The 25,075-nt window shown below is 37.5% G+C and overlaps 1 protein-coding gene across 2 annotated transcripts in view; it reads right to left on the bottom strand.

Moving 5' to 3' along the window:
• Positions 1–473: 473 nt before the first annotated feature.
• GRM7 (glutamate metabotropic receptor 7) overlaps positions 474–25,075 on the bottom strand; it is a 545,455-nt gene continuing 520,853 nt past the window's right edge. Inside the window, exon 10 of one of the 2 annotated variants that reach the window (XM_054036314.1) lies at positions 474–621. In XM_054036314.1, the coding sequence (XP_053892289.1) occupies positions 572–621 (50 nt within the window). In that variant the 3' untranslated portion in view covers positions 474–571. The remainder of the gene's footprint in view (positions 622–25,075) is intronic. The other variant, XM_054036313.1, reaches the window with a different exon arrangement.

Genomic DNA, 25,075 nt, shown 5'->3' with positions numbered 1-25,075 from the left:
TACAATAATAATTATACAAGTCATGTACATAGTTCTTTTAAATCCTCAGAGATTTGTTTTTAATGTGCTAACATCTGAGAGAATAGGTCTTCAATGCAACTCTGCATTCAAAACAAACAGTGAATCTTTGAAACAACATGGATGGAAATATGCAAAATTCCTCACAAACTGTACAGAAATTTCAAAAACTTGCAGTCTGGAAGTACATATAAAGACAGAATTAGCCCCTGTAAAGTCATTGTCGCTAAATGCAGTTCACCCATAAAGAGCTGGGTACTCATGTATTCGAGCTGGGTACTCAGTTTTCATACTTCCCATACATAGAGAAGGTCCAAGGTCACAGCCCAAGGACAGTGCCAGTGACTTATTAAGCCAAGAATAATTAAGAATATTTCATATAGCAGCTGTTCAGAATGCTTGGTCCTCTAACATTGGTCTCCATATTAACTGCCTGGCCTTTAAGCTTCTCCAGCGGTGGATACACTGCAGGTCAGGAAGAGGCCTATGGCAGTTTGGGTGACTGAATGGATGAAAATCTTCATCCTTCCTCAACTCTGTCTGAAGAAATGGACTAGATAACCAGGTTATTATAACTGACATACTTCTTTTTTGCAGCAGGGCCTGAAAGAAAGAAGGAAGGTGGAAAACAGTCACTGACCTGGAAATCTGAAACTGTCCTTAAAAAGGCCTACTATTATTCCCTAATTAGTTTACACAGTGATGAGAGAAGATAAGCAGATGGTGACCCCTTTGCACTGATATCTTTACCTGTCAACTACTTCCCCTTAGAAGACATCCGTTTATTAATATTAATCTAAGAAGATTACTGATTAGATCAATTTAAGTGGTGTCTCCAGTTCTGACTATAACAAACAAAATTACCATAAATTGATTTTTCATAATTTTACAGTCTCTCTGTCTTTGCAGTACGGAGACACAAGGACTAGATTCCATTAAGGGTTTTTTGTTTTTTTGTTTTATGGTTACACATTCTCTTACTTCTTAACTCTCATAGACTTTAAGGCCGGAAGGGACCATCGTGATCATCTAATCTGATGTCCTGCACTTTGCGGGCCACAGAACCTCACCCACCCAATACTGTAATAGACCCATAACAGAAGGCAGGTGGGTAGCTGGGGAACAGACTCCTGAAGCAGACTTAGGAAAAGAGCAGCTCCAGGGAAGATTCGTGAGCTAAATTTCATTTTCTCAGATCTAAAAATAAAATATTTTCTATTCAAGTTTAATGATTGCTGGGGACTTTAAATGTTCACTGTTGGAGATCAAGAAATCTGATCTGTTAGGCCCATAATTTATATCTGAGTTTGCAAAATAAATAAATAAAACAAATAAATAACCAGTCAATAAATAAGTTATGAAGTATGCTACTTTTTGATAGTAAAAATTGTGAACATTTGTGCAATGGCAACCACACACACAATTCAATGACATTTGAATCTATAGTGTTGTCAAGTAGCTCCCATGTGGAACAAAAAAAATATCTCCATTGCTTGTATTTGAACTTGTATGATTCAATAGATAAGCTTATAAACATATGCTACTTATATAAATATGGGCTTTTCATATATTACACCCCATCCACATATGTAACATAAAAATGAGCATTTGTATGAAACAAATGTCTTGATAGAAAAGTTTTTAAAAACCTTTGAAATCATATATATAATACCATAAGACTACACTGATCATTTTTCTTTTCTCTTGATATCCCAAAAGTTTACAATTTGTTTTTATAATCATGCTTACTAACTGATGCAGCTATTAACTATTATTTGATAATTGTGTTCTTTGAGTAATTTGAATTTAACACAAAACAGTAGAGAGGTGTATCATAAACGACATGCACAGAAAGTAACACAACATGCAAGTAAAAGTGAGCTTTGATGCATCCTCCTGATAAGAGTTAAACTTGCAAAATGTACACAAAAGATACAGGGCCTGAGTTTCTGGGATATTTAATATTTGCTGCTCCCGTTGATGTCAAATACAATTGTGTGGGCTTAGCACCTAAGAAAATCACGAGCCATTGCAATAGTGAAGCTATTTAAAAGCTAACACTTAAAAAAAAATCATTAATACCTGCCCTTCCAAAAAAGTTAGACCACATTTATAAACATTTATATTTATAAAACTAATTATTGTCAGAAATACTCGTCTCCACATATACCCACATCCTCTGGAGATAGTTGTATTCTTCTGTGAAGATGCACAAAGTTGAACTGCCACGTTTTCTAGTCACATAAGCCTAAATAGCTGGGGGAAGGTCCTCAGTTTGCGTAGATGATAGTTTACCCTTGAGAATCCGCTCCCAGTGTGTCTAGTCAAGACACTGGGGGGAGGGATAGCTCAGTGGTTTGAGCATTGGCCTGCTAAACCCAGGGTTGTGAGTTCAATCCTTGAGGGGGCCACTTAGGGATTTAGGGCAAAAATCAGTACTTGGTCCTGCTAGTAAAGGCAGGGGGCTGGACTCAATGACCTTTCAAGGTCCCTTCCAGTTCTAGGAGATGGGATATCTCCATTAATTTATTTATTTATTTAAATTGGGAGGACTATTAATTCTTTCCTCAAACTTTGATATAATGGGTTCATGAGTCGCCAAACACAATGGTTTGGCGACTGCGATATTTTGTTCTCATAAGGAAGGTTTTCACCAACAGCACAGACTGTTTCAAGAATATAATGTACAAGGATGCAACCAAATAAATACTCTTGTCAAAATGCTCATTTTCTTCACTGGCTACTTCCCAATCTGCTCAGCTCAAGAGAAATAAGGAAACAATTTTACATTTAGGTATTTTCAACAGTGTAATTTAAGAATCTTGAATGTGACTTCACCATTTTATATTATTATTCTAAATCCACATTTAGTCACTTCTGGCTTCACTGTAAGTGTCAAAGAAATCTATTCAATCCAACTCAGGAAAAATGAAGAACACCTTCAACAACATCTCGGGGAGTGGAGGGTGCTCAGCATTTCAGAGGATGCATTGTACCTTGACAAATCGGGGCAAATGTGGGTGAGTAACAATTAATGGGTTAAACAATTTTATTCATAGAAGGTTTACATAGTAATTACCTGTATAATGATGTGACACACACTTTGGCTTTGTACCATTACATTTTCAGGATTTCAAAGAGCAGTAGAGAGTCTATTGCATTTATACCAATAAAGAGATGGATATTTAGATAAACTCAAATCTTGGTCCGTAAATTGTCATCCCTTTCCAAAGCTGTCAGATTTTTTCCTCTCTCGCCAATGAAATAATTATTTTCTCTGCAGCTGAAGCTTTGCTGTGACTGGTTATCCTCCAATATCAGCCTAAATATCTCATTTGTCATTTTTCAGCCTGCCTAAGCACCAATATCAATCAAATACATCAACACCAAGTGAGCTCAAATAAAAATAATTTTTTGTGAATATATATTTCTGTTTGCTCACATTGCAAAGATAGAATACAAACAATGAAATCATAGATCACGTGGTTGTCTTTAGTACATATTTTCCCCTTTATATTTTAACAAAATAATGCTTTTCTACAGTTGACAAATACACCATAACTGATCTGGATAAAATAATATCCCAAGAATAGCTATGTATTTCGTAAATTCTGTGGGGGAGGAAAACGAAGTTCTCTTGATTCATTGATTTTAAGGCCAGAGGGACTAGTGGATACCTCCTGTATAGTACAGGCCATAGAATTTCACACAGTTACCTCTGTAATGAGCCCAATAATTTGTGTTTGACTAAAGTAGATCTTCCAGCAAGCATCTAGTCTTGATTTCAAGACTTTAGAGATGGAGAATTCACCACTTTCCTTGTAAGTGATTTACTACTGCTGTCTGAGCTCTTCAATGTTTTGGGGAATTAGAATGATGAAGCAGGTAGGGATAACATTTTCTCAAAGAAAGAAATTTCCATGCATACAGAGTGTGCCAAAAAAAACCCCTCAGCATGCTTTAATCTGAGATTCCCCTGTACTTAGAATGGAAAATAGGTAGAGTATCAAAGATACTGTGCTATGCTAATTGTTAGTAAGTGGCGGCATTTTAATGGCAAATACTGACTGTCCTCTGTGTAACTATATGTCTTTCCATCTGTAAGCTAATATACTTTCACACTGTATACTATGACATTTTAAAAAACAACATTAAAAGTATGTTTTTAGGTCGAGAGTTGAGAATTCATAAGATAGGAAATGCCAGATGTACAGTTGCCCATGCAATATTAATTTGCCCCCCTTGGGTGTACTAATGATGATACAGTTTTAAATTATATGACCATATACTTTTTTTCCCCAACAGGACTCTTGATTCATTCAGTATGCGGGACGGACTGTGCTCTCTCATTGAGCATCTGTTCCAAACAAACAAAAAAACCCCCATTCAAACAAACTACACGTTACAATTGCCTGTGTATGGTGCTATCACTACAGAAATGGGTTCCATCCGGTCTTTAACTTAGATTTGCAGGTCCTGATCCTCAGTTGGGACCTGGTGCACTGTTGATCTGCCTATTTATTTCTACTATTATATTTCCAGTATTGTAAGTCCTTTAGGGCAGGAACCAGGTCTTCGTAGGTGTTTTTATTACATTCAGCCCTGATCCTGTTTGAGGCCTATGAATGTTAAATAAAACGTGTGCAAATGACTGGGGATTTCAATGTTCAGCTCAATTTACTTTATGAAGTAACAAAGCTGAAATTACACACAAATGTATGAAGAATATCTATATGGACATAGCTCTCTTATCCTTTGCTCACTGATATAAACTTTGATTTAAATCATTATCTAGAAAAGTGGAACATTTGTGACTTTATAGACATCTGCTGATGCAAAATCCCTTAAATCTAATAAGATAGGAACAATTAGTAAGCAAGATCCAGAAAATACACCTCTACCCCAATATACTGCTGTCCTTGGGAGCCAAAAAATCTTACCACGTTATAGGTGGAACCGCGTTATATCGAACTTGCTTTGATCCACTGGAGTGCGCATCCCCCCTACCCCCCGGAACGCTGCTTTACCGCGTTATATCCGAATTCACATTATATCGGGGTAGAGGTGTATAACAATATTTAAATGGTGTTAGATGTATGCAGACAGTTGCAAGTAATAAATTATATCTTTGGATTTGCCCTTCCAGCTTTGTAAAATTGAAGTGAAATAAAATTTACAGATAGTATATCAAGTCTCTAATATATGTATATTGTTGTGAACATGCAGAGAGCAACATAACATGAAAAGTATGGGTCTTGATTAAAGGATATGCATCCCATGAAAAGAATTCTTGCAAAATTATTCATCACGGAATAAAAGAATTAAAGCACAGAAGTGCTTTGTTAATAGTGTTACTTTACAATTCTACAGCAGCTTCTTTCCAAGGATCTCAAAACTCTTTCCAAATAATAATGAATTAAACTTAAAACTCTGAGAACAATTGTAAGCGTGGGTGGGTGGGTATGCATGTGCACACCGTTCCTCCAGTTTACAGATGGAGAAACTTTGGCAGTGGTGTGTGAAACAAACTAGTGATTCTTATTTCATTTCAGGTTGGTATGTATCTATACCACAAACCTCACCTCAACTTGCCTGCTTACTGATCACCTCAGCAGAGAAGACAAAAACTGTATAGGCCATTTAGACTACTCTTTCATCCATAGCATGCCTGCAGTCTCCTGGATGAGAGAAATTATAACCCGTGCAACCAACAAAATGCTTGACCCATCATTTAAGTGAAAGGTTTAATTCAACATACATACATGTGTGTGTATTATATAATTATTATTATTATTTAGTATATTTAAATAATTGCTAGCTTAACTGTACTTTAAATAGTAAAATTACTTTAAATATTGAAAATACCTTTTTGATTACTTGTAACAAAACAAGCAATTATAGAAAGTAAACTATTATTATATACAGAGTACTAAAAATGTATTACATATACCATTTAACTCAGAGGATCCCTGCTTGCTCCCTCTTTTTCCCATTGTCAGTTCTAGATCCTGGCACTAGAGCAGCCCAGAGCATCTGGGAGTAATAATTGTGGGAAAGTCTTGCTCAGTCCCTGTAGCTGGAGCATGCTCAGTACAGACAAAATCTTTGCTGAATTTAAGCTACTAAAAACTAGCGTGTGTGAACTGAGATTTTTCAGCTGCTCATACCTTGGTCTTATTTGGATAGTTTTTCATGGGAGTGGCAAAAGGCACATTTTCAAGCCTTGGTTCCAAAGCATGGACATGCTAAAGTTGCTCAGTGAAACGGTTGTAAGAATTTTCTTTTTTAATCTGGGCAAAACAATATTTTTCTCTAATCTCATTCTTAGAAATGGATGAACCATTTTTGCTTGAAACTTTCTAAAAGTCAGCCTGAGACAGAAATTCAGCATGGGATATTACCGTCAGAACAGTTAAGGTTTGGCAAAGTTATAAACAAGTGAAAACAGTCTCTTATAATGGAAAGTGTTGGACAACTTTAGCTATAGACAACACTACCAGACTTGCCTATAATAAAAGCTACCAAACTCTACAGGTTTAATTTCTTTTAGGCAGAAACAGGCATTCATTTTCAGTTATGTACATTATTCCAGGAGGACTATAACAAATTCACGTTCCCTTCTCTGTCTAAAAAATCATTAAAACTTTTCTGTTTCCCTGTTAAACATTATCAAGTACCAAATTTGATTCTTGTCCCCGCCCTAAAATGTCCAACTACAGTGCTGTTGGACTGGTTATCATCTTTTTTAGTCCCATCATATGGGGTATTCTTTACGAGTCATCTCCCTCCAAAGTGTTCTGCTCAATGCCATACACTCTCTTATAGCACATGCTAACTAACATGTCTTCCTTTATGACATCCCACCACTTCTTGCTGGATCAGCTTCTCTGTCTTTTTCCTTCAGTTTTGATTTGTTGGACTGTGTAACCCACTTATCAGGACTGCACGCTACAAGACCAAATCATCTGCACCTGCATGCCTTCATTTCTTTTTTTTTTTTATTGGTGTTACTTTGAGCATGTCTCTAACATGCACATTCCTCATCAGATCTTTTTTTTTTCTGACTCCATTCATCCTTCTCAACATTTGTATTTCTGTGACCCAGCTCTTTTGCTCATATTTCTTCTTCATTGCCCAACTCTCATCGCCATTGGTGGACTGGTTATCTGGGTTCTAAAACGATACTGTCTTCCAGTTTCAGTTGTTAGCTTTATTTGTGTACCCTATTTATTTACATTTCCAAGGCACTTATTCTCCATATTTACTATCTGGGACACTGTACAAGATTTAAAAAAAAATCAAACCAAAACTGGAACCATCATAAAGTGAATCAAGTCACTTTCAATTGGGAAAAATAGGTTTCTGTGCATTTCTCTTTCCTCATTTACCCTAAATTTTAACGTAATCTTAACTATTTCTGTACTTTTCGATCACTGCTTTGATTCTCAGCACTATTTTTTTCTTTAAGCTATATCCTTCCACCATGAGTGATTTTCCCCCCCCCTCCCAGTTTTATTAATGGGTATTGTTGAAATGCTCTATTGAATCATCTTGATATTTTTAAACGTATTCCAAACCTTTTTAATTTCACTGAGTCATTTATGGGAAAATCTCTTGGTATTTCCACCATCTCACAACTGAAATATCATTAGAAGATTATTTTGGGGGGGGGGGGGGGGGAAATAATTTAATCACTAGATTTCATTTGTATCACCTTGTCTTCATTTTACTTAGAGGGTAACAAATATGGAGCTCTGTCCTGTGACCAATCATCTGTTGTATGTTTTCAATGGGCAATAGAATGAGGCCGCACTTATTTTACTTGCCAATATTTTTCAAGTGTATAGTTGGTGCTATTACACAATGCTAAACCACTGTTATCAGCTAATCAGGTTTCAACTATAGCTCTCAACGCTTTATCACTACTTCTACTTATAACCAAAAGGCAGAATGAGCCAAAAACAATCTCGAGTGAAATTGGGAAATCTGTTTTTTATTTCTACAGAGAAAAGAGAAAACAAATGCATCCAATGTCCCCAAGAAAACCTAATTTGTGTTATAAGATGTAACACTTCAAAACAATGATTGACATGATTTTAAAAGATTCAATTACAACATGCTTTGAAGTACATAGAGAGAGTCTGTTGTGGAACAACACTAAAGCAGTCTGTGAGATTTACGGTTAACTTCTGGGTAACTTGATTGATGGTGTAATTTAGTAGCATTTTTGAGTGTAGAAAAACGAAATAAACAAATGCAGCAGCAGCAGATTCCTAATGCCACTGTTTTTGTTCAGTTTGCTGAGATAGTTGCAGAACTCCAAATCTAAAATGATTATTTTAAAGTACAGGGCTGTATTTTAATTCGGACATTTGAAAGCCACTCTAAAGTACATCAGACATGCCAAGAGATCACAGCAACAGGATTAACAAACAGTTTTTCTAGTAAATGAGAGTAAAAGAGATGCCTGTTTAATGGGTGGAGTTTTATAAATGATATACTGGTATTTGGGATTAACCAAATACAATTTGCAGCAAAACCAATACCCTGGGCACATTACTTTTACAAAAAATACTTTTTCTTTCAAATAAAGGACAATTATATTTTAATAGTTTTACAATAATTTTGCTGTGTAGTAAAAAAAGGAAAATTAAAAGATCAGCAGTAGAAGCTACTAAAATGTCGACATTTTCCACTCATTGTTACACAGTCAAACACAGACACTCTTTATTCTAAATACAGGAGAAATTCCACCCTATTCTGTTAGCAATAAGCTGAATTTTAGCTGGACCTTAGCGTGTTAGTAAATAACGGAGTGTGTGTCATTTTACTCTAGCCCTTGACCCTTAGGGAAACATGTCCAGATATCCAGAAAGGAACTACTTGTAACTGATATGGTATTTTCTGTGCTCAATAAAATAATCTATTGAAACACACACTTAGTTTATAGATTATTTATGTCATGATGACTTGGTTACAGATGTCTTTTGTAACTGATAAAAATGGATTGTTGAACAGATGTCTTTAGCTTATCAATTACATAAGCAGATACCTTGAAAAGAAATCCACAATCAATAATTCATTTTCTTTGTCTCTTTTCTGTTCACACACATAGTATATAAAGACAAATGTTGTTATAGCAATGTCTTGAAATGGACAAATGGTGTAACTGATAAAGATGCTCATACATTCTCTGTAATTGACAAAATGCACAAGGAACATTCGGCATAACATGTGATCTATAATCAGTACAACAGCAAAACATTAATGGATGGATGAATGGCTTAAAACTAAGAGCTTATTATGGTTACATATTGCTCCAGTAGTGATAAATTAATTAAAATATCATTGGCTTATTAATTCAAAATAAGATCAAGCATGAGAAAGGATTTTTCTTTGTTCTAAACTAGTATTTAAAAGATGAGTTCTAGTAAGTTAGTCAGAAGTGAATTGAAATACACTGCCATCATTTCTCTAGTTCCAGAGATCGGTATGTATGTTTCCTTTTTGTATTCTGTGTAATTCAGTATTAAGTGTTGCATGACTGTCTTACTTAAATAAAACTTCAACATAGTTAGTTAGTTGACATCCTGACTCCCAACAATACAGTCAGTGCGAAAACAATGAAGAATGACTGAAATATGGTTCTCCATCACATGGCTTTCTCTTAAATTACAAAACCCCATAAAATAAGACTCATTTTGAAAGGGTGAAGACTCCACTAAACACTTTTTGCAATGGTAAATATTGATAGTTTGGTCCTAACCAAAAATATTTGGATCCAAAGAACCCAGATTTTGTGGCAATTTTGATCTGAGCCCAAATTTTACCATGCCACTATCCTAAATCTCTCTGTGTCACACAAAAATTAACCTAGAAAACTCAATTCTTCATTGAAATGCTTGTTTACCAAATTTCAAGACTAAAATCAATCATTGAATGATAAAACAGTGGAATATCAGTCCTGCTTTTAGTGGAGACTACAATGTGACCTTACCTATGGAGTGGAGACTGAGGCCTTCTTAATAATGGATTGAATAAAAAATCCTATGTCTCAGCTCTGGAGAATCCTGGCTATATTCTGTGGTCAGGCCCATGTCTATTAAATATACATTCATAGACTTGAGCTTGGGTTTTCCCTGCTTGTGCCTTTACACAGGTGTTTCTCTTACTGCCACATACATTTTGCTTCCTTTCCCACTCTGCATGAGCTCAGTTCAGTATAACTTGCAGAGGCAGAACCTGTATCATTGTAACAACAATACAAAATCAAACTGTCGCAATCTAGTCTTTCAACCCATAAAGTAATTTAGTTCTAAAATGCATTCTATAGGACCTGAATGAATAGCTCTCAACAGTTTGATTTTGTATTGTTATTTCTTGCTAAATCTTAGTATAATTTTCTTCTTATTAAGGAGCAATAGTGGCTTCAAACTCAGAGTTAAAACCCAAAAGTGACATTCTAGCAGTCTAGCCACACCTAGTTACATAGGAAAACAATTCATAACACATTAGACATGATGTCATGGTATAATGCACAGCCACCTGTGTTATATAAGTATGAGCCCAACACTAAATGTTTCTAGCAACTCAGTTAGTACTATTGTTACAACAGATCACACCACCAGGAGTCTTACTGCATTTATACAATGTGTGTCTCTTTCTTCCTTTTTCTGTTTTGCCTCATTTGCCAAAAGAATGTGCGGGAGGCCAGCTAGAATCGCAATAGATTCTACTTGTCAGTATGCAGCGTGTCCAGGAAGAAAACTTGTACACATTTTCAAGTACTCCAGATAGGTGCACTGTAATGTCTACTTGAGAGATCCCAGCTCACAAAGTTGCTACTTCCAAGACAGAAATAAGAGATTCAACTCATCTTTATTTCCTATACAAAATATGAAAAGTATGACTTTCAAGAAAAGTATTTTTGGATTTGAGGTTTTAAGATAATGCATATTTCCCATAATGCCACATAAGAGACAATGCAATGTAGGTTTACTTACGTCTATATAAATCCACTGTATACAAGAATGCTAGTAGCCCATATCAATATAGGGAATTTTAAAAATCAGTAATATTAACTGATCTTAATAAATGCATATGGCAAGAGTTTCAGTCTTGAGTGCCAACAGCTAAATGCTTAACACTTAAATAGTTACCTAATTTTCAGGTATCAGAGGGGTAGCCGTGTTAGTCTGAATCTGTAAAAAGTAACAGAGGGTCCTGTGGCACCTTTGAGACTAACAGAAGTACTGGGAGCATACGCTTTCGTGGGTAAGAACCTCACTTCTTCAGATGCAAGTCTGAAGAGCATCTGAAGAAGTGAGGTTCTTACCCACGAAAGCTTATGCTCCCAGTACTTCTGTTAGTCTCAAAGGTGCCACAGGACCCTCTGTTACTAATTTTCAGGGTTGCTGAAGACCCTCAGTTTCCACTGTGGCCAATGTGCTTTAAGAGGTGCTAAGCACTTTTGAAAATCAGTCCATTTATTTAGTTGCCTATCTATTGATTTAGGTATGTAACAGATATCCATCTCTAAACATGCTGGCCTATATTTTTAGTACTAAAATAAACACCACCAAAATATGTAAACTCATTTCTTGACCTGAATGCAGAAGAGTGAACACACAACAAACCTGAACTGACTCTGGTCTGGCATCGTTATTTCTAAATACTGAATACGGATATGACTGGAAGTAGAGTGGGTTGGTATTAATCACCTGAACAAGGTTAAATTTACAAACAAACAAGCCATTGAAGTACACAGCAGTAATGCAGAAATTTCTCTGATAATGAACCTCCACATTTACACATAAGAGCTACATTTTGCTTTCAGACTGTCCCCACTCTGTTGACTTTAATGGAGTAGCAACAACTAAATGAGAGCAAAATGTGTCCCATTCCATGGACACAGTTGAAAAATGCAATCTCACTTGAAGGGTAAATATGCATGTCTTTTAAATTATAAATTAAAAATAAAATAAATTATATATATTTCTTTTATGGTGTGGCATGCACTTCTTTTACAGTTGTACATTGGCGTTGCATTTACTGTTCTGGAGAGCTGACTTAAAATCCTAACTCTGGTCATATGTGAAAATCAGTTTGCATGTGTTACCAGTTTAAACTGGGCTAAGACATCACACTTTGACATGGTTAGCAATATCTGCTCAAGGGGTTGTTGCATAGACTAACAGAAATGCCAGAAGGTATTATTATTATTAAGATATATAATACTGGCATTGAAGCAAGGCACAACTAGTATATATCACATGCTTGTGCTTGGCAATAATCATTACTTTTGGTCTGTAGTTCTTCTGAGCATAAAATTTACATACAATTTGAAAATAAACAAGAAGCCTCAGTTTTGCTTTGTTTTCAGATGCAGCTAAGCAACAGTGAGGTGGTGAGATTTTACAAGCAAGCTGAAATGGGCCTTTTGCTAACTGGAATTTGATTCTCTGGTGAGCCAAATTGGAGAAGTCATAATAATAAAGAAGGCATCTTGATCTCCACAAACTCCTACAAGTTCACCAGCATGACATTTATCTTAAGGAGATGACCATGTATCAGTAGTCAACTTTTCTCACTTTCACTGTGAGCTATCAGTTGTCCTCTTAGTTGCATTCCATTCCTCTCCACCATTGCCCAGAGGTTTGTCGTCTGTCCTCCACCCCAAAAAAGATATTGGCCTTTCACTTTCACAAGAAAGTATCTACTGTTTCACTAATGTTTAGGATATACTTCACATGCCACTCGTCAGACCAACCTAATAGAATAGTCTTTTTCTTTCATGATAATTAGTGGGGATTGACGTGAAGATGACCTGTGTCTAAGTACATGAAAAACACAAAAGCATTTAGCTCAGCTCAGCATTTAATTCAAACAAGTGATGGAGCTAAAATGCGTCTGTGTGGCACCTTTTCAAGCCAATAGCTATAATGAAAGTGCCACCGCCAATGAATGACCCATCACTCTTCCCGGCTCTCCAACTGCTTGAAAACTGCCTGTGCTCCTGATTCACACATATTTCATTTTCTTTGTTAAATTACTTGTAGGTCAACCCACCAGTGGCACAGGTATTTCATGACTTCCCACAGCAGACAATGGTTTAACAGTCTTTTCAAATAACTGCATCTCTTGTTCTAAAATCATATTAAAAATATGCACAGACCAAATTCCTCTTTGGATCTAAAGTTAATCACTTGATTGGTTTCCTTATCTTGAGCATGGGCCACAAACAAAGAAGCTCCTGCAGAATCCAAAAGGAAGGCAGATCTGTCAATAGTCAGAGTGAGATTTTACTCATTTTCACGTCAATTTTATGCACATTTGTTACTGTTTCCAGTCCCAAAGAGAAAAGATTTACAGTGCAAAAGATGAATTTTATTACAGCCTACAGGCATCTCAAGCTATTAAAAGTATGAACCATGATTCTCTTACTATTTCTGATGTTGGAGAGAGCCCCATCTTTGCTATGACTATGAATTTGAAACTCCAGCCCTTATTCTTGACACTTGATGTTGTAGATTACCTGTACTAGATTCAGGGGCAAATGTAACTGCTTCTTGTATCAAATGCTGAGAAGGCCACAGTCACACCTGGGTAGCCCTGTGGATTAGTGATTGGAAAATTGTGATATTCATTTTAACAGTTATGTTGATGACTCTTCCTGTTTTTCTTTACTTTTTTTTGTCAGGGTGGGTGGATGTATGTTAGAGAGAGAGAGAGAGATGATAATGAAGTCCTGAAATGCTCTCCTAATGTTTATTCTAATCCTACAAATTTGAAAACTTAAAATGCTAATGCTTCAGCTTTAATATTTAAATGGAAACATTTTTTACTATGTCATCATCATATTTTCAGATCTACACTCTTTTCTCATTATGAAAGTATGTTGATGGCTTTTCCAGTACATAAATGCCTGAACTAGGATAATCTGTAAATGTGGTGGTGGTTTTTTTGTTGTTTTTGGTTAGTTGTGAGTTTATGTAACCACAGTCTGAACCGAGTGTTGGCTTTTAAGGAGATCAGTGTACAGAACCTAATGTTTTAATAATTAAATATAAATATATTAAGCTACAAATAAAATATCACCGAAAATGGTGTTTCTGCTAAGACTGCTTTATGGCCTTCTCCTCTCATCAATTACACATTAGCTGGCATGGCGCCTTGTCAGTCTTGGTAAAGCAGAAACAATTAGCAACCCAACACTAAACACAGCCAGAAATAGCAGTGCTATCCTAGTTGCCTTGGAGGTTTATCAACGGATCAGAAATTACAACAGGGAATCAGAAGTTGCTAAAAAATGGGTTCTTTTTCCTGATTTCTAATTAATCTAGTGCATAAATGCCATAAGAATAACCTGGTGCCAAGTTCAGTGGCAACAACAGTTTTCCTTTTTTTTTTTTAATTACAGCTCCAACACATTTTGCCCTGAGAACTGTTAGCTGAATTATCACTCCTTACACCACATTGTAGTCCCATTTGCCTTTGCTCTCTGGGTTTTGCTATGCATACACGGAATGGTGTGTAGATAACAGCCTAACACATGAGCCTGAGCACTGTACCAAGTGCAGCTGATAAAAATGTGAATATAAAGATAATATAGTATTTTTAATTAAAACAATGGCAATACATTGAGTTCTTGTGGCACTATAGCAGGAATAGCACTGATTTGAAATAAACAGAGCGTGGGCAAGAACTGAATTAATTCTCCTAAACACCTGTATTCCAATTCATGCCCTCTCCCATGCATGCATAGTCCCCTCAATATGGGGATCTTGCGATATGCATAAGGGAGAAGTAGCTCATATTAACTTAGCTCAGATTTCTCTTTTCGAACAAAATATAACAGTTTCCATTCCACTCTTCTGGCCAGTATTTTTCACTGAGGACCAAATCCAATAAAATCTATAAGCAGGGAGAGAGGCAGCCTATATTCTCTGTGTCTTTTATACAGGTTTCCATGATGCAGAGCTGGATAGAGCCTTTGTTAAATATAGTCCTTAAACTCTCAATCCAACAAATCCAACACTTCAGCATGTGTTTACTTTTAAGCATATGAGAGTAGTATGAGAGTAATCCATAATGTTTAAATGATTTGCTAGACCAGGGCCTAACTGAACAGTGTATATTTTTTATTCTTTTTTTTTAAACATGGGAATATAAAAAATTTTGTGGGGAAGTTACATGTGAAAACATTCCAAAGCAAGTATCCCACTGACATGCACGGAATGACTCTGCATGGATTCCTTACTCTAACTGGGATCACTGGGTTGGTATTTCCTAGACTTTACCGAAGTCCATCCTAAGGTAGGGAAGAGACTGTGGGAGGAAAGTGATTGAAAGAGCAGGTTGTAAGACTGTGCACATAATACTTCAACATTGTTTACAAAACAGGGTTCACAAATTAGAATTAAATAGAAAATCATGGGCCAGCTCCTCAGGTGGGTTAAGGAGTAGCTCTACTCACTTCATTTAATTAAACAGGGTAAGTTTTGGGTCAGACTTTGTGTGCGTGGGTGTGTGTTATTAACAACCAAATATTTCCTATCTTGGAATCAATTTTCTCTGATTAGACATTGTTAATGTTCTTTGGTTTTGTTTGTTATTATCATCTCACCTGACTACATCCCACTTATTATAAAGAAGGTAGAGTAGAAGTGTGAGTTCATATATGTGTGAAGGGCATTCTGGATACTATAATAATGGGGGGGGAAACATGACAAGGGAGGCATGAGGGTTGATTATTATTTTAAAAGTTCAGAAAATTGCAGATACCGTAATTAAATGCTGATGAAAGGCTGTGAGTCCTGTGTCAGGATGAGGAGCAAGGCATGGGGGAGATAATGGAGTGATATTATAGCAGCAGATTTAGTATTCCACATGGATTTCAAGAGACACAAACCCCCTCTTTTTATTCCAGTTTCCCAAGGTACAAAACAAAGTGTAGCTTGTTAATAGTGTGATGCTTTTTACATTTCATGTGAATAGGTATCCAAGCTATAAGGCCCTAAATTGTCACTTCAAATAGGATCAAATTAAGTAGCTATAGACCTGGAGTAGAAAGCTGTGAGGGACTAAAATGGCATAAAAGAAGAAAGAGTTCCAGGTTGCCTAGTAACTGCTACCTTTTCTGTGTATTATATGAATGGAGTCTAGATACTTTTGAATTTTTGGTATTTCTTCTTGTAATATGGGGGAGATTTGCCATTTCACTGTGCAGCAAATTAAGCTACTTGATGTAATGTAAGGACCACAAGACTATGCCATAGGACAGAGAGTAACCTTTGCTGCCAGCAATGATTAGTACAGACCAAGACTGAATGGCTCAGACTCTTGTGCCACTATAATACTCTTTCACCACAATGTTGCTTGTTCTGATTTACTCCAGGGCAGTAGTTACTGAAAGTCTAATAGCTGTTCACTGGCATGAGTGAGATGGGTTGGTGGTATCACCAATGACTTCAATTCCAAAGGAAAGTTACAGGCTGAATGGTCTGGTGAACTAAACTACTCTTTCATGACTAAAGGTGGTCTTTCTAGAGCAGGTTTAAGGCTCTTTGGCAAGGCAACTTTGACAAAGTTTGCACTGTCCCCGTTCTCATCTATGGATAGAGAACTTCAGCTAAATTTTTTGAATTCATTTTCCTAATGTTCAGATCAGGGCCGGCTCCAGTGTTTTTGCTGCCCCAAGCGGCAAAAAAAAAAAAAAAAAAGCAAGCCGCGACTGGCGGCACTTCGGTGGCACTTCTACCGCCACCACTTCATTCTTTTCTTTGGCGGCAAATCGGCGGCGGATCCTTCCCTCCGAGGGGATTGAGGGACCCACTGTTGGCTGCCCTAAGCACCTGCTTGCTGCGCTGGTGCCTGGAGCCAGCCCTGGTTCAGATGAACAGGCAGCTTCTTGAATGGTTTAAAAACATCCACCTACAAGGTTGCCAAAGCCATCTCTCCAGTTACAGTCCTGCCGGTAATTCTTCAAGCTCACCCCATTGATCAGTTTCAACTGTTTTCCTACTGCAGATGTGTGAAGTTCTCTGTAACTTTAAGTCATCACAATCTGTATTCAGCCAGAATTCTATCAATTTTCCAGAACTGGTAGTGCTGAAATAAAAGCAGATTCACAACTTTCTTCCTTAACTTGAACTGGAAGGTGGTCATTACAGTTTAATTATAAATTGGCTCCTGTAACTTGCACCTGTGTTTTAATGGCCCTTATGGGGCTTTGATTTTGCACAGTTGCCCAGATACAGATCCATCCCCAGCTCTGACTCCTCTCTCCTCTGGCTCACCCATGCCTTATCTCGGATCTGCTAGGGCTGTTGCAGTGATGGTGCATAGTCATTAGCTGTTCCTGGATGTTGGAGTCCCCTGCACTGTCTATATTCCTTTGGGAGCCTTCAGACCTGTGCTAGATGGCTAGGATTAATAAGGCTTCGGATGTATAGAGCCGGTAACAGAAAAAGCTGCTTGTTCAGAGTAATAATCAAGATTTATTTCAAGACAATCTTCTAGAAGACAGGTCATTCCCTTCCTGACTACAGTTCTCCGCTTAGTTTGCTCACGTGCAACATTTGTGTATTTAAGTGAACACTGAGTCTGCCTCTACATGGCACGTAGACCTGCTGTATTCATTTTGTGTTTCACATAATGGCGGCGTGCTTTTACACACCATTATAACAACAAACCCAACAACCATTATCATTCTGCAAATCTAATTTGCAGAGCCTCGGCCTACTGAAATAAAAGGAGTCAACTGGGCTTCTATGGTGCTTAGAGATATTGGATGGCTATATATTAGGTTTCCCCTTTCATTCACTGTAGGGAATAATGCAATTTTGGAGACATTCATTTAAGATCCTTCTGTAGAGAGAACATTAAAATCTACTTACATGCTAAACTGATATTTGCCTTCTCAGCTTGAGTTGGTTGCAGAGAACTTCAGCACTATGATAGAGATTATGAGTTTCTCTTTTTTTATTCAATATTGAAAGAGACCCCTGAAGGAGTTGCACCTGCTTTTTTAATTCAGTACAGATTTTCCACCTTCATCTTGATATTAATTTAATATATTTTCTTGCTGTTTTGTTTATTTAAACTGAGCTGCTGCAGGTTGCCCCTCCAAAAAATGAAACATAGCAACCCTTAAGGAAAATCTGTACAAATCTGTAAATGCAATTTGAATGTTTCCCACCTGTGTTATACCAGAGGTGAATTTTATACCCAAGAAATTACTGAAGGGTCATTTGAAATTTTGATTTATCTTTGTTGAGTCTGATGGATGAGTGAGTACTTGAGTACTGCAAAACAGTATTCACAAACATTTGTTTGAACAGCTGTGAACTTCAACCATGTTTGTGCACCTTTTTATTCACTAATAGAGAATGTTCATATAAAGCAAATTTTGTTTACACAACTGTTTGGGGGAAAGGTCATTCTCTGAACAAACAGCATTTTCGTGCAGGTGAGAGTATTCATATTCTAAAAAGAATGTTTGTTATTCAATATACTCCTGTTTGAAAAAAAAAATTCAACCAGGAAACAGCAACAACTCTATCTGACTTATGCAACCAGTTAGACTGCTCAAATAATAAATGGTGCATATAGACAGAGCAAACACTTCACAAACAATCCATGTGCTGAAGTTTCTTCATGTACACTGTTCAAACGATTAGGAAAAACAAGAAGTGAATAAAAATATCAAATTCTTTGTTAAATAATTCACAAATAGAAATAAAAAAGCTAACTGCTTCCGATAACTTCATAACAATAAGACTAGCTCTAACAGATTGGAATTTTACCCCTTGTGAAAGTTACTGAGGCAATAAAAGTGCGAGTTTGGAGGCAGCATACTCCGGGATGCTGTCCTTGTAATTCTCACAAGTATGTTAGTAAGTCATTAGTATGAGTGTCTAATTCTCGGTCTCTGTCTGCTTAAAGAGTATGCAGGAAAATACCTCTACAGTTCCCAGGCTAGAGTCACTACAGGGATTGTGTTACTATTTAATACAATAATAAGCTTATATACAAGAGAAAGGGAGAGGGTGAGACACTAATTCCCACTCTGATTCCTTTACACCATGTAAAAGGGCAGATACCTTAACAGCATTGTTTCAGGCTGTGGAAGGATGTCCTGGCACAGTCACTGTGGAGGAAAGCCCTATGGCTCCCTTCTGATGACTCTTCTATGGGACAGGAAGGGGATGGGCTGCAGCAGGCAGCACTGCAGAGATTCTGGCCAGCATTGTGGCCCATACGACAGGTCTGGAGAGACTGAAGTAACTAAAGCTGTCTAAGGCCCCCAGCCACTGGGATGCAAGTCCTGTGCAGTCCCAAATCTCGCAGAGAGAGCTCACCTACCTATAAGGCACCTTCAAAACACAGAGTCCCTGCTGCAAAGAACATATAATCTAAAAACACAAGGCCAAGTTCTCTGCTTTTACAACTCCATTGACTTTTTGACTTTCCACTGACAACACACAAACACAAAGGCATTTATACCTAAATATAAATGATATACCTCTCTTACCCTTCAGAAAAGGGTATAACCTCAAACTATGTGAAGGAAAGGCAGAAAGAATAGTAAGCCAATATGGCTCCATCAAAAGCGCTTTCATGACCAGAAAATGAGAAAAAGAATCCTACAAAAAGTGGAAACATAGATGAATTGCTGAGGAAGAGTACCAAAAAAATAGCACAAGAACGTAGGAACAAAAATCAGAAAAGCTAAGGCACAAAATGAGTTACACCTAGCAAGGGACATATATTTTATATAGGGTGACCAGATGAGGGAAAGAAAAAAATCGGGACACATGGGGGGCGAGGGGGGCAAAAAAAAAAAAAAAAAAGCGCTGCCAGTGGATATTGGGACGGTCCCAATTTTATCAGGACGTGTGGTCACCCTAATAAAATGCAATACAAAAAGTTCTTTAAATACATTAGGAACAGGAGAAAGAGGAAGGAAAGTGTAGGTCCTCTACTTAGCAGGGAAGGAGAGCTAATATTTGATGACATGAAGAAGGCTGAAGAGTTTAATGCATATTCTGCTTCAGTTTTCACTAAAAAGATTAATGGTGACCAAATACTTAACACAACTAACATTTACATGGAATGGAAATCAAAGTAGGGAAAAAACTGGTTAAATCATATTTAGATAAGTTAGATGTATTTAAGTTGGCAGGGTCTGATGAAATTCATCTTGGGGTACTTAAGGAACTAGCTGAAGCAATCTCTGTACTATTAGCAATTATCTTCAAGAACTCGTGGAGGATGGGTGAGGTTCCAGAGGATTGGAGAAGGGCAAACATAGTACCTATTTTTGATAAGAGGACCCATGGAATTATAGGCTAGTCAGCCTAACTTCAATACCTGGAAATATACTGGAACAACTTATTAATGTTCCCAACTTTAGGGGGAAAGAGTAGTTGCAATATATCTTGATTTTATTAAGGCTTTAGGCACAGTTCCACATGACGTTCTCAGAGGGCAAACTAGGAAAATGTGGTCTAGATGAAATTACTGTAAGGTGGGTACACAACTGATTGAAAGATCACACTCAAATCATAGTTATCAATGGTTCACTGGCAAACTGTGAGGGTATCTAGTAAGGTCCCACAGAGGTCACTCCTGGGTCTAGTACTGTTCATTATTTTCATTAATGATTTGGATAATGGAATGGATACTATGTTTATAAAATTTGCAGGTGATACCTAAGCTGGGGTTGCAAGCACTTTGGAGGACAGGATTAGAATTCAAAATGGCCTTGACAAATTGGACAATTGATTTGAATTCAATAAGATGAAATTCAGTACAGATGATCGCAAAGTGCTTTACTTAGGCAAGAAAAATCAAACACAAAAAAGACTAATATCATTTTTAGAGGTCCCTTCAAGCCCTATATTCTGTGACTTTAAATTGAGGTAGTTTGTGGTCTAGAGATCTGAATAAAGGGCTGAGATGCAGGATGTCCATCCTGTCTAAACTGATGATTCACTGCATGGCATTGGGCAAGTCATTTAACATCTTTACGGCTCAAATGTAAAATGGATATAACCCTTATGTGCTAACTTGCCTCAGGGAGATCTGTGTTGTGAGGATTAATTAATGTGTAGATAGTAATGAAATGTAAGGCTAAAGTATTAGTGTCGCCAAACAACGACCAGCAAGATATCTCAAACATTCTATTACTGCTATATTACTTTATATGCTAGATTATCTGGAACTGTTTCTGGTACAGTTTTTAACTGTTCAGATTTTGCTTAAAGATCTGCTGACATTCAGCAGATGACTTAGTTCACTTCAATTGTTTCAATAATTTACCAAATTCATAAGGAAAATGGTCATTTACAATTAATAAAATAATTGTATTCACATGTATATGTAATATATTCTGTATGGTATAAAATACAGCATACATATAATAAGCACACTCAAAATATATGTTGATATGTCAGTCATTTCACATGAATATGTGTATCACTTTTTAAGTATTTCTTGACTTATCCATGGTTAAATTTTACACACATGGCTTTCTTATTATTACTCCTTTTAGAAATGGATGTTTATCATGTCTACTGTTGTACAACCTCTAAGCAAACTCAGACTGCATATCTAGTGAAGTACATTATATAACTGTTCTTGAAGTGAGCCTGATACCCAGGGGACTAGTAAAATACCACATGGAACAGTGTGAGTGCCATAAGTAACAATTACAAATATCCAACGTAATGGTTTCTTTTAACTGGGATTGCTTTGAAGTTCCCAAAGGGATTTAATAGGAAGCAGAAGTATAACCTTGTCTGATCCCCAGAGCATCTTGGGATTTGAAGTAGGCTTTTTCTTTAAACCAAGTCCATTTTTTATAATTTTTTTAGCTTATAGGACAAATTTAAAGCAGCAACTCATCGGATGACCATGTTTTCAAACTTTGCCAGCAACTGCATATTTCTTACTGTACTTTTTTAAAAAAATCGCAAGGACCGTGTACCCAGTACAAAATTAGAAAGAACAATAAAAAAGCATTTTCTTGGGTAAATGGCATTCAAAATTAAGATATTAGCTTTTCTGATGAGAGTTGCCACCAACTTGGAAACAGAATTTAGCAACAACACTGCACTAAAGCTAAGAGGATAAAAGGCACAATGACAACTAATTGGTATTGTTCAAACAAGATGATGGCATGTTAGGAGATGTATTGGGAAACCCGATTCATGTTCTACCCATAGGCCTTCAGTGATACTGCATGAAGATAAATATTCAGTTCATCTCCTATAAACAAACATATTTTTGGGCCAAATCTTGGTTCCTTCAAATCAAAGTCAAATCAACCATTAACTTCAATGGAACCAGCATTTGACTCTTAAACACATTTGAACACTCTAGATATAAACAGAACTTATATTGTTCTAACAATGATATAGGTGAGTGACTGTATCCTTAGAATCCCTTATGGGAGCTCTCAAGGGCTAACTCTAACAACCTGGGTTAAATGATGAAGGTCAAAGGACCTTAAACCCCTCTTCAAGGAGTTTAATAGAAAGAAATTTGAATTGAAGAATTTAGGTCTAAGAGAATAGTGAAAATGGGGTAAAGAAAACTCTTAATAGTAGATAATACAGAGGAAGCAACTATGTTGGAGAGGAGTTGCCACTGCTATACAAAGCCATCAGTGAAATCCTGGTTGACTGAAGTCAATGGCAAACTTCCCATTGACTTCAATGAGGCCAGATTTTTCACTGCATGAGTCCAAAGGAAGGATAGGCTGTCTCTCAGAAAGATCACAATAAAACTGCAGTAGATTGGGATGGGAGAAACAAAGAGGAGAGAAAAAGATTTGCAGTGGGTTTTTATGACAACAAGCATTGCTGGAATTAGCTTTAAAAGGGAAAAAAATAGAGTCACTACTGTAATTCTGTTAAAATAAGTTTTGTGGGGTTACTAATATTTTGACAATACAATAAGCAAAACACTTGCATAAATTGAGTGTCTTTTTTTAATCTTAGTACTTCATAACCACTCTGAAGTGGTTGTTGAGGTCTCTTCTGTACTGTAAGCAGACTGCGAACCATTTGTAGCGAATGTATACGTTATTCTATGCCATCTGGAACATGCTAATGTCTGACTGACTCTTTATAACTTTATACACAACTAACCAATGCACTATAAAGACTCAGTGGGACATAAGCACACTACAGCTGGTATCCATTAATGTACATAATCCCTAAAATAATGTAAAATCCACTTACAGCACAGAAGAGACATCAACCACTATTATGAGGGAGTTTGCTTCATTAAAATCACTGAACATTTCTTTACAAATGGTTTAGATATGTCCAGAACATTTTTATTATTACATGGACATCCGTTAATATAAAGTAAATGCATATATGATGGTTGTCCATTTATTTAGGAGACCACTTACTTTAAATTAAATGCAGGTATTAGTCTGCTGGAACTATTTAATAAACATTTCTAATGAAACTCTCAATTCTTTTAATAAAGGATTTTCTAGGGAGTGAACAGAAACATGAGATCTTCATCGCGCATAGGATGCTAGCAACATATATTGGTTCAATAAATAATCTGAAATGAACTGCATGCTGACATTAACATGAAAGGGCTGGGTATGCCCTTTTTATGTAGCTCTTTCACTGAAAGACTATATTTGTTTGCCATGCTACAGTGTCAACGATTCTTAAAAATCACTAAAAAACAATATGGGGCTAAATTCTAAAACCTAGCATAGGGTGCTCGCATATTCACCAGTGGCTAGATTATGCTCTTAGGTCCTTGCATAAGGGGCATTGAGATACCATATGTGTAGCACCAGGAGTCACAGTTATTCCCCTTCTGCTTCAGGGTGGAAGTAACTTACTCTAGCCATTGAAAGGGTGCAATTTAGCTCTGTCACTCACCCAGAATTTATTTTTTCCTTGGGTGTATTATTCCCCCGAAATGATATGTTCCGGTATTTTGTTTCCCCATTCAGGGCCAGCTCTAGGTTTTTTGCCGCCCCAAGCAAAAAAAATTTTGACTGCCCCCCGTCCCAGCCCTGGGCTCCTCTCCATCACCCGCATCCCCCTGCCTCCCCAGCCCTGGGCTCTCACCCCCTGACCCGCATCCCCCTGCCTCCCCAGCCCTGGGCTCTCACACCGCCGACCCACACCCCCCTGCCGCCCCAGCCCTGGGCTCTCCCCCACAAACACACACACACCCTGCCGCCCCAGCTCTGGGTTCCCCCTACGCCGCCACCATTGCCCCCTGCCGCCCCAGCCCTGGGCTCAACCCACCCTCCCCACCTGCACCCTCCTTCCGCCGCAGCCCTGGGTCACTGGTAACTCGCTCCCAGGGCAGGTCACAGGTTATTCAGCAGGAATTTTAGATGGGCAAAGAACACAGACAGGATTGGTTCCCATATGGTTACAGAACTGCAGTAAATTGGAACAATTTTCAGCTTGTGTGATTGGAGGATATCTGGATGTATATTATAAGACTGTCCTACATAAATGAGGAAAAGTTGAGGTGCCTTTATTATTCTTTTGTTCCACTCTTTCTTTCTATGGGGAATTTGCCAATGCAATATCACTGTCTTCTTTTTAAACAAGCAAACAAACAAAAAGGCAATGGCTGTTGAAAATAGCAATTCCAGTCCTAATAACCACTGGGAAGCATTTCTTGCTCAATTTTATCCTACTTTTTCTACAGCAAGTTACAGTGGATCAGTATATTTGATTTGGGAGAAATGAAGTAACAGCTGCCCAAACTGAGCTTGAGCACTCCTGAATTTTGAGGTGTTCAAATCTGGAAGGCAGGTGCTGGGTGGGGGAAGGGGGCTGTGGCTCCGCGGGGGAGCACGGTAGCATGTATGCAGTAGTGTGCAGGCGCTGCACAAAGCCAGACACGCTGGTCTGAATGGCATGGTAAGGGGGTTGGGGTGTTGGAGAAGGGGTAGGAGGTTCTGGGGGGGCAGTCAAGGGACAGGGAGCAAGGGGAGTTGGATGGGGCAGAGGTTCGAGGGGGCAGTCAGGGGACAGGCCGGAGTTGGATAGGCATG

Source organism: Malaclemys terrapin, chromosome 7, assembly GCF_027887155.1.
Source record: "Malaclemys terrapin pileata isolate rMalTer1 chromosome 7, rMalTer1.hap1, whole genome shotgun sequence".
In the NCBI taxonomy this organism is placed as follows: domain Eukaryota; kingdom Metazoa; phylum Chordata; order Testudines; family Emydidae; genus Malaclemys; species Malaclemys terrapin.
Note: the sequence above shows the minus strand (reverse complement) of the source record. Positions and strands in the feature narration are given on the sequence as shown.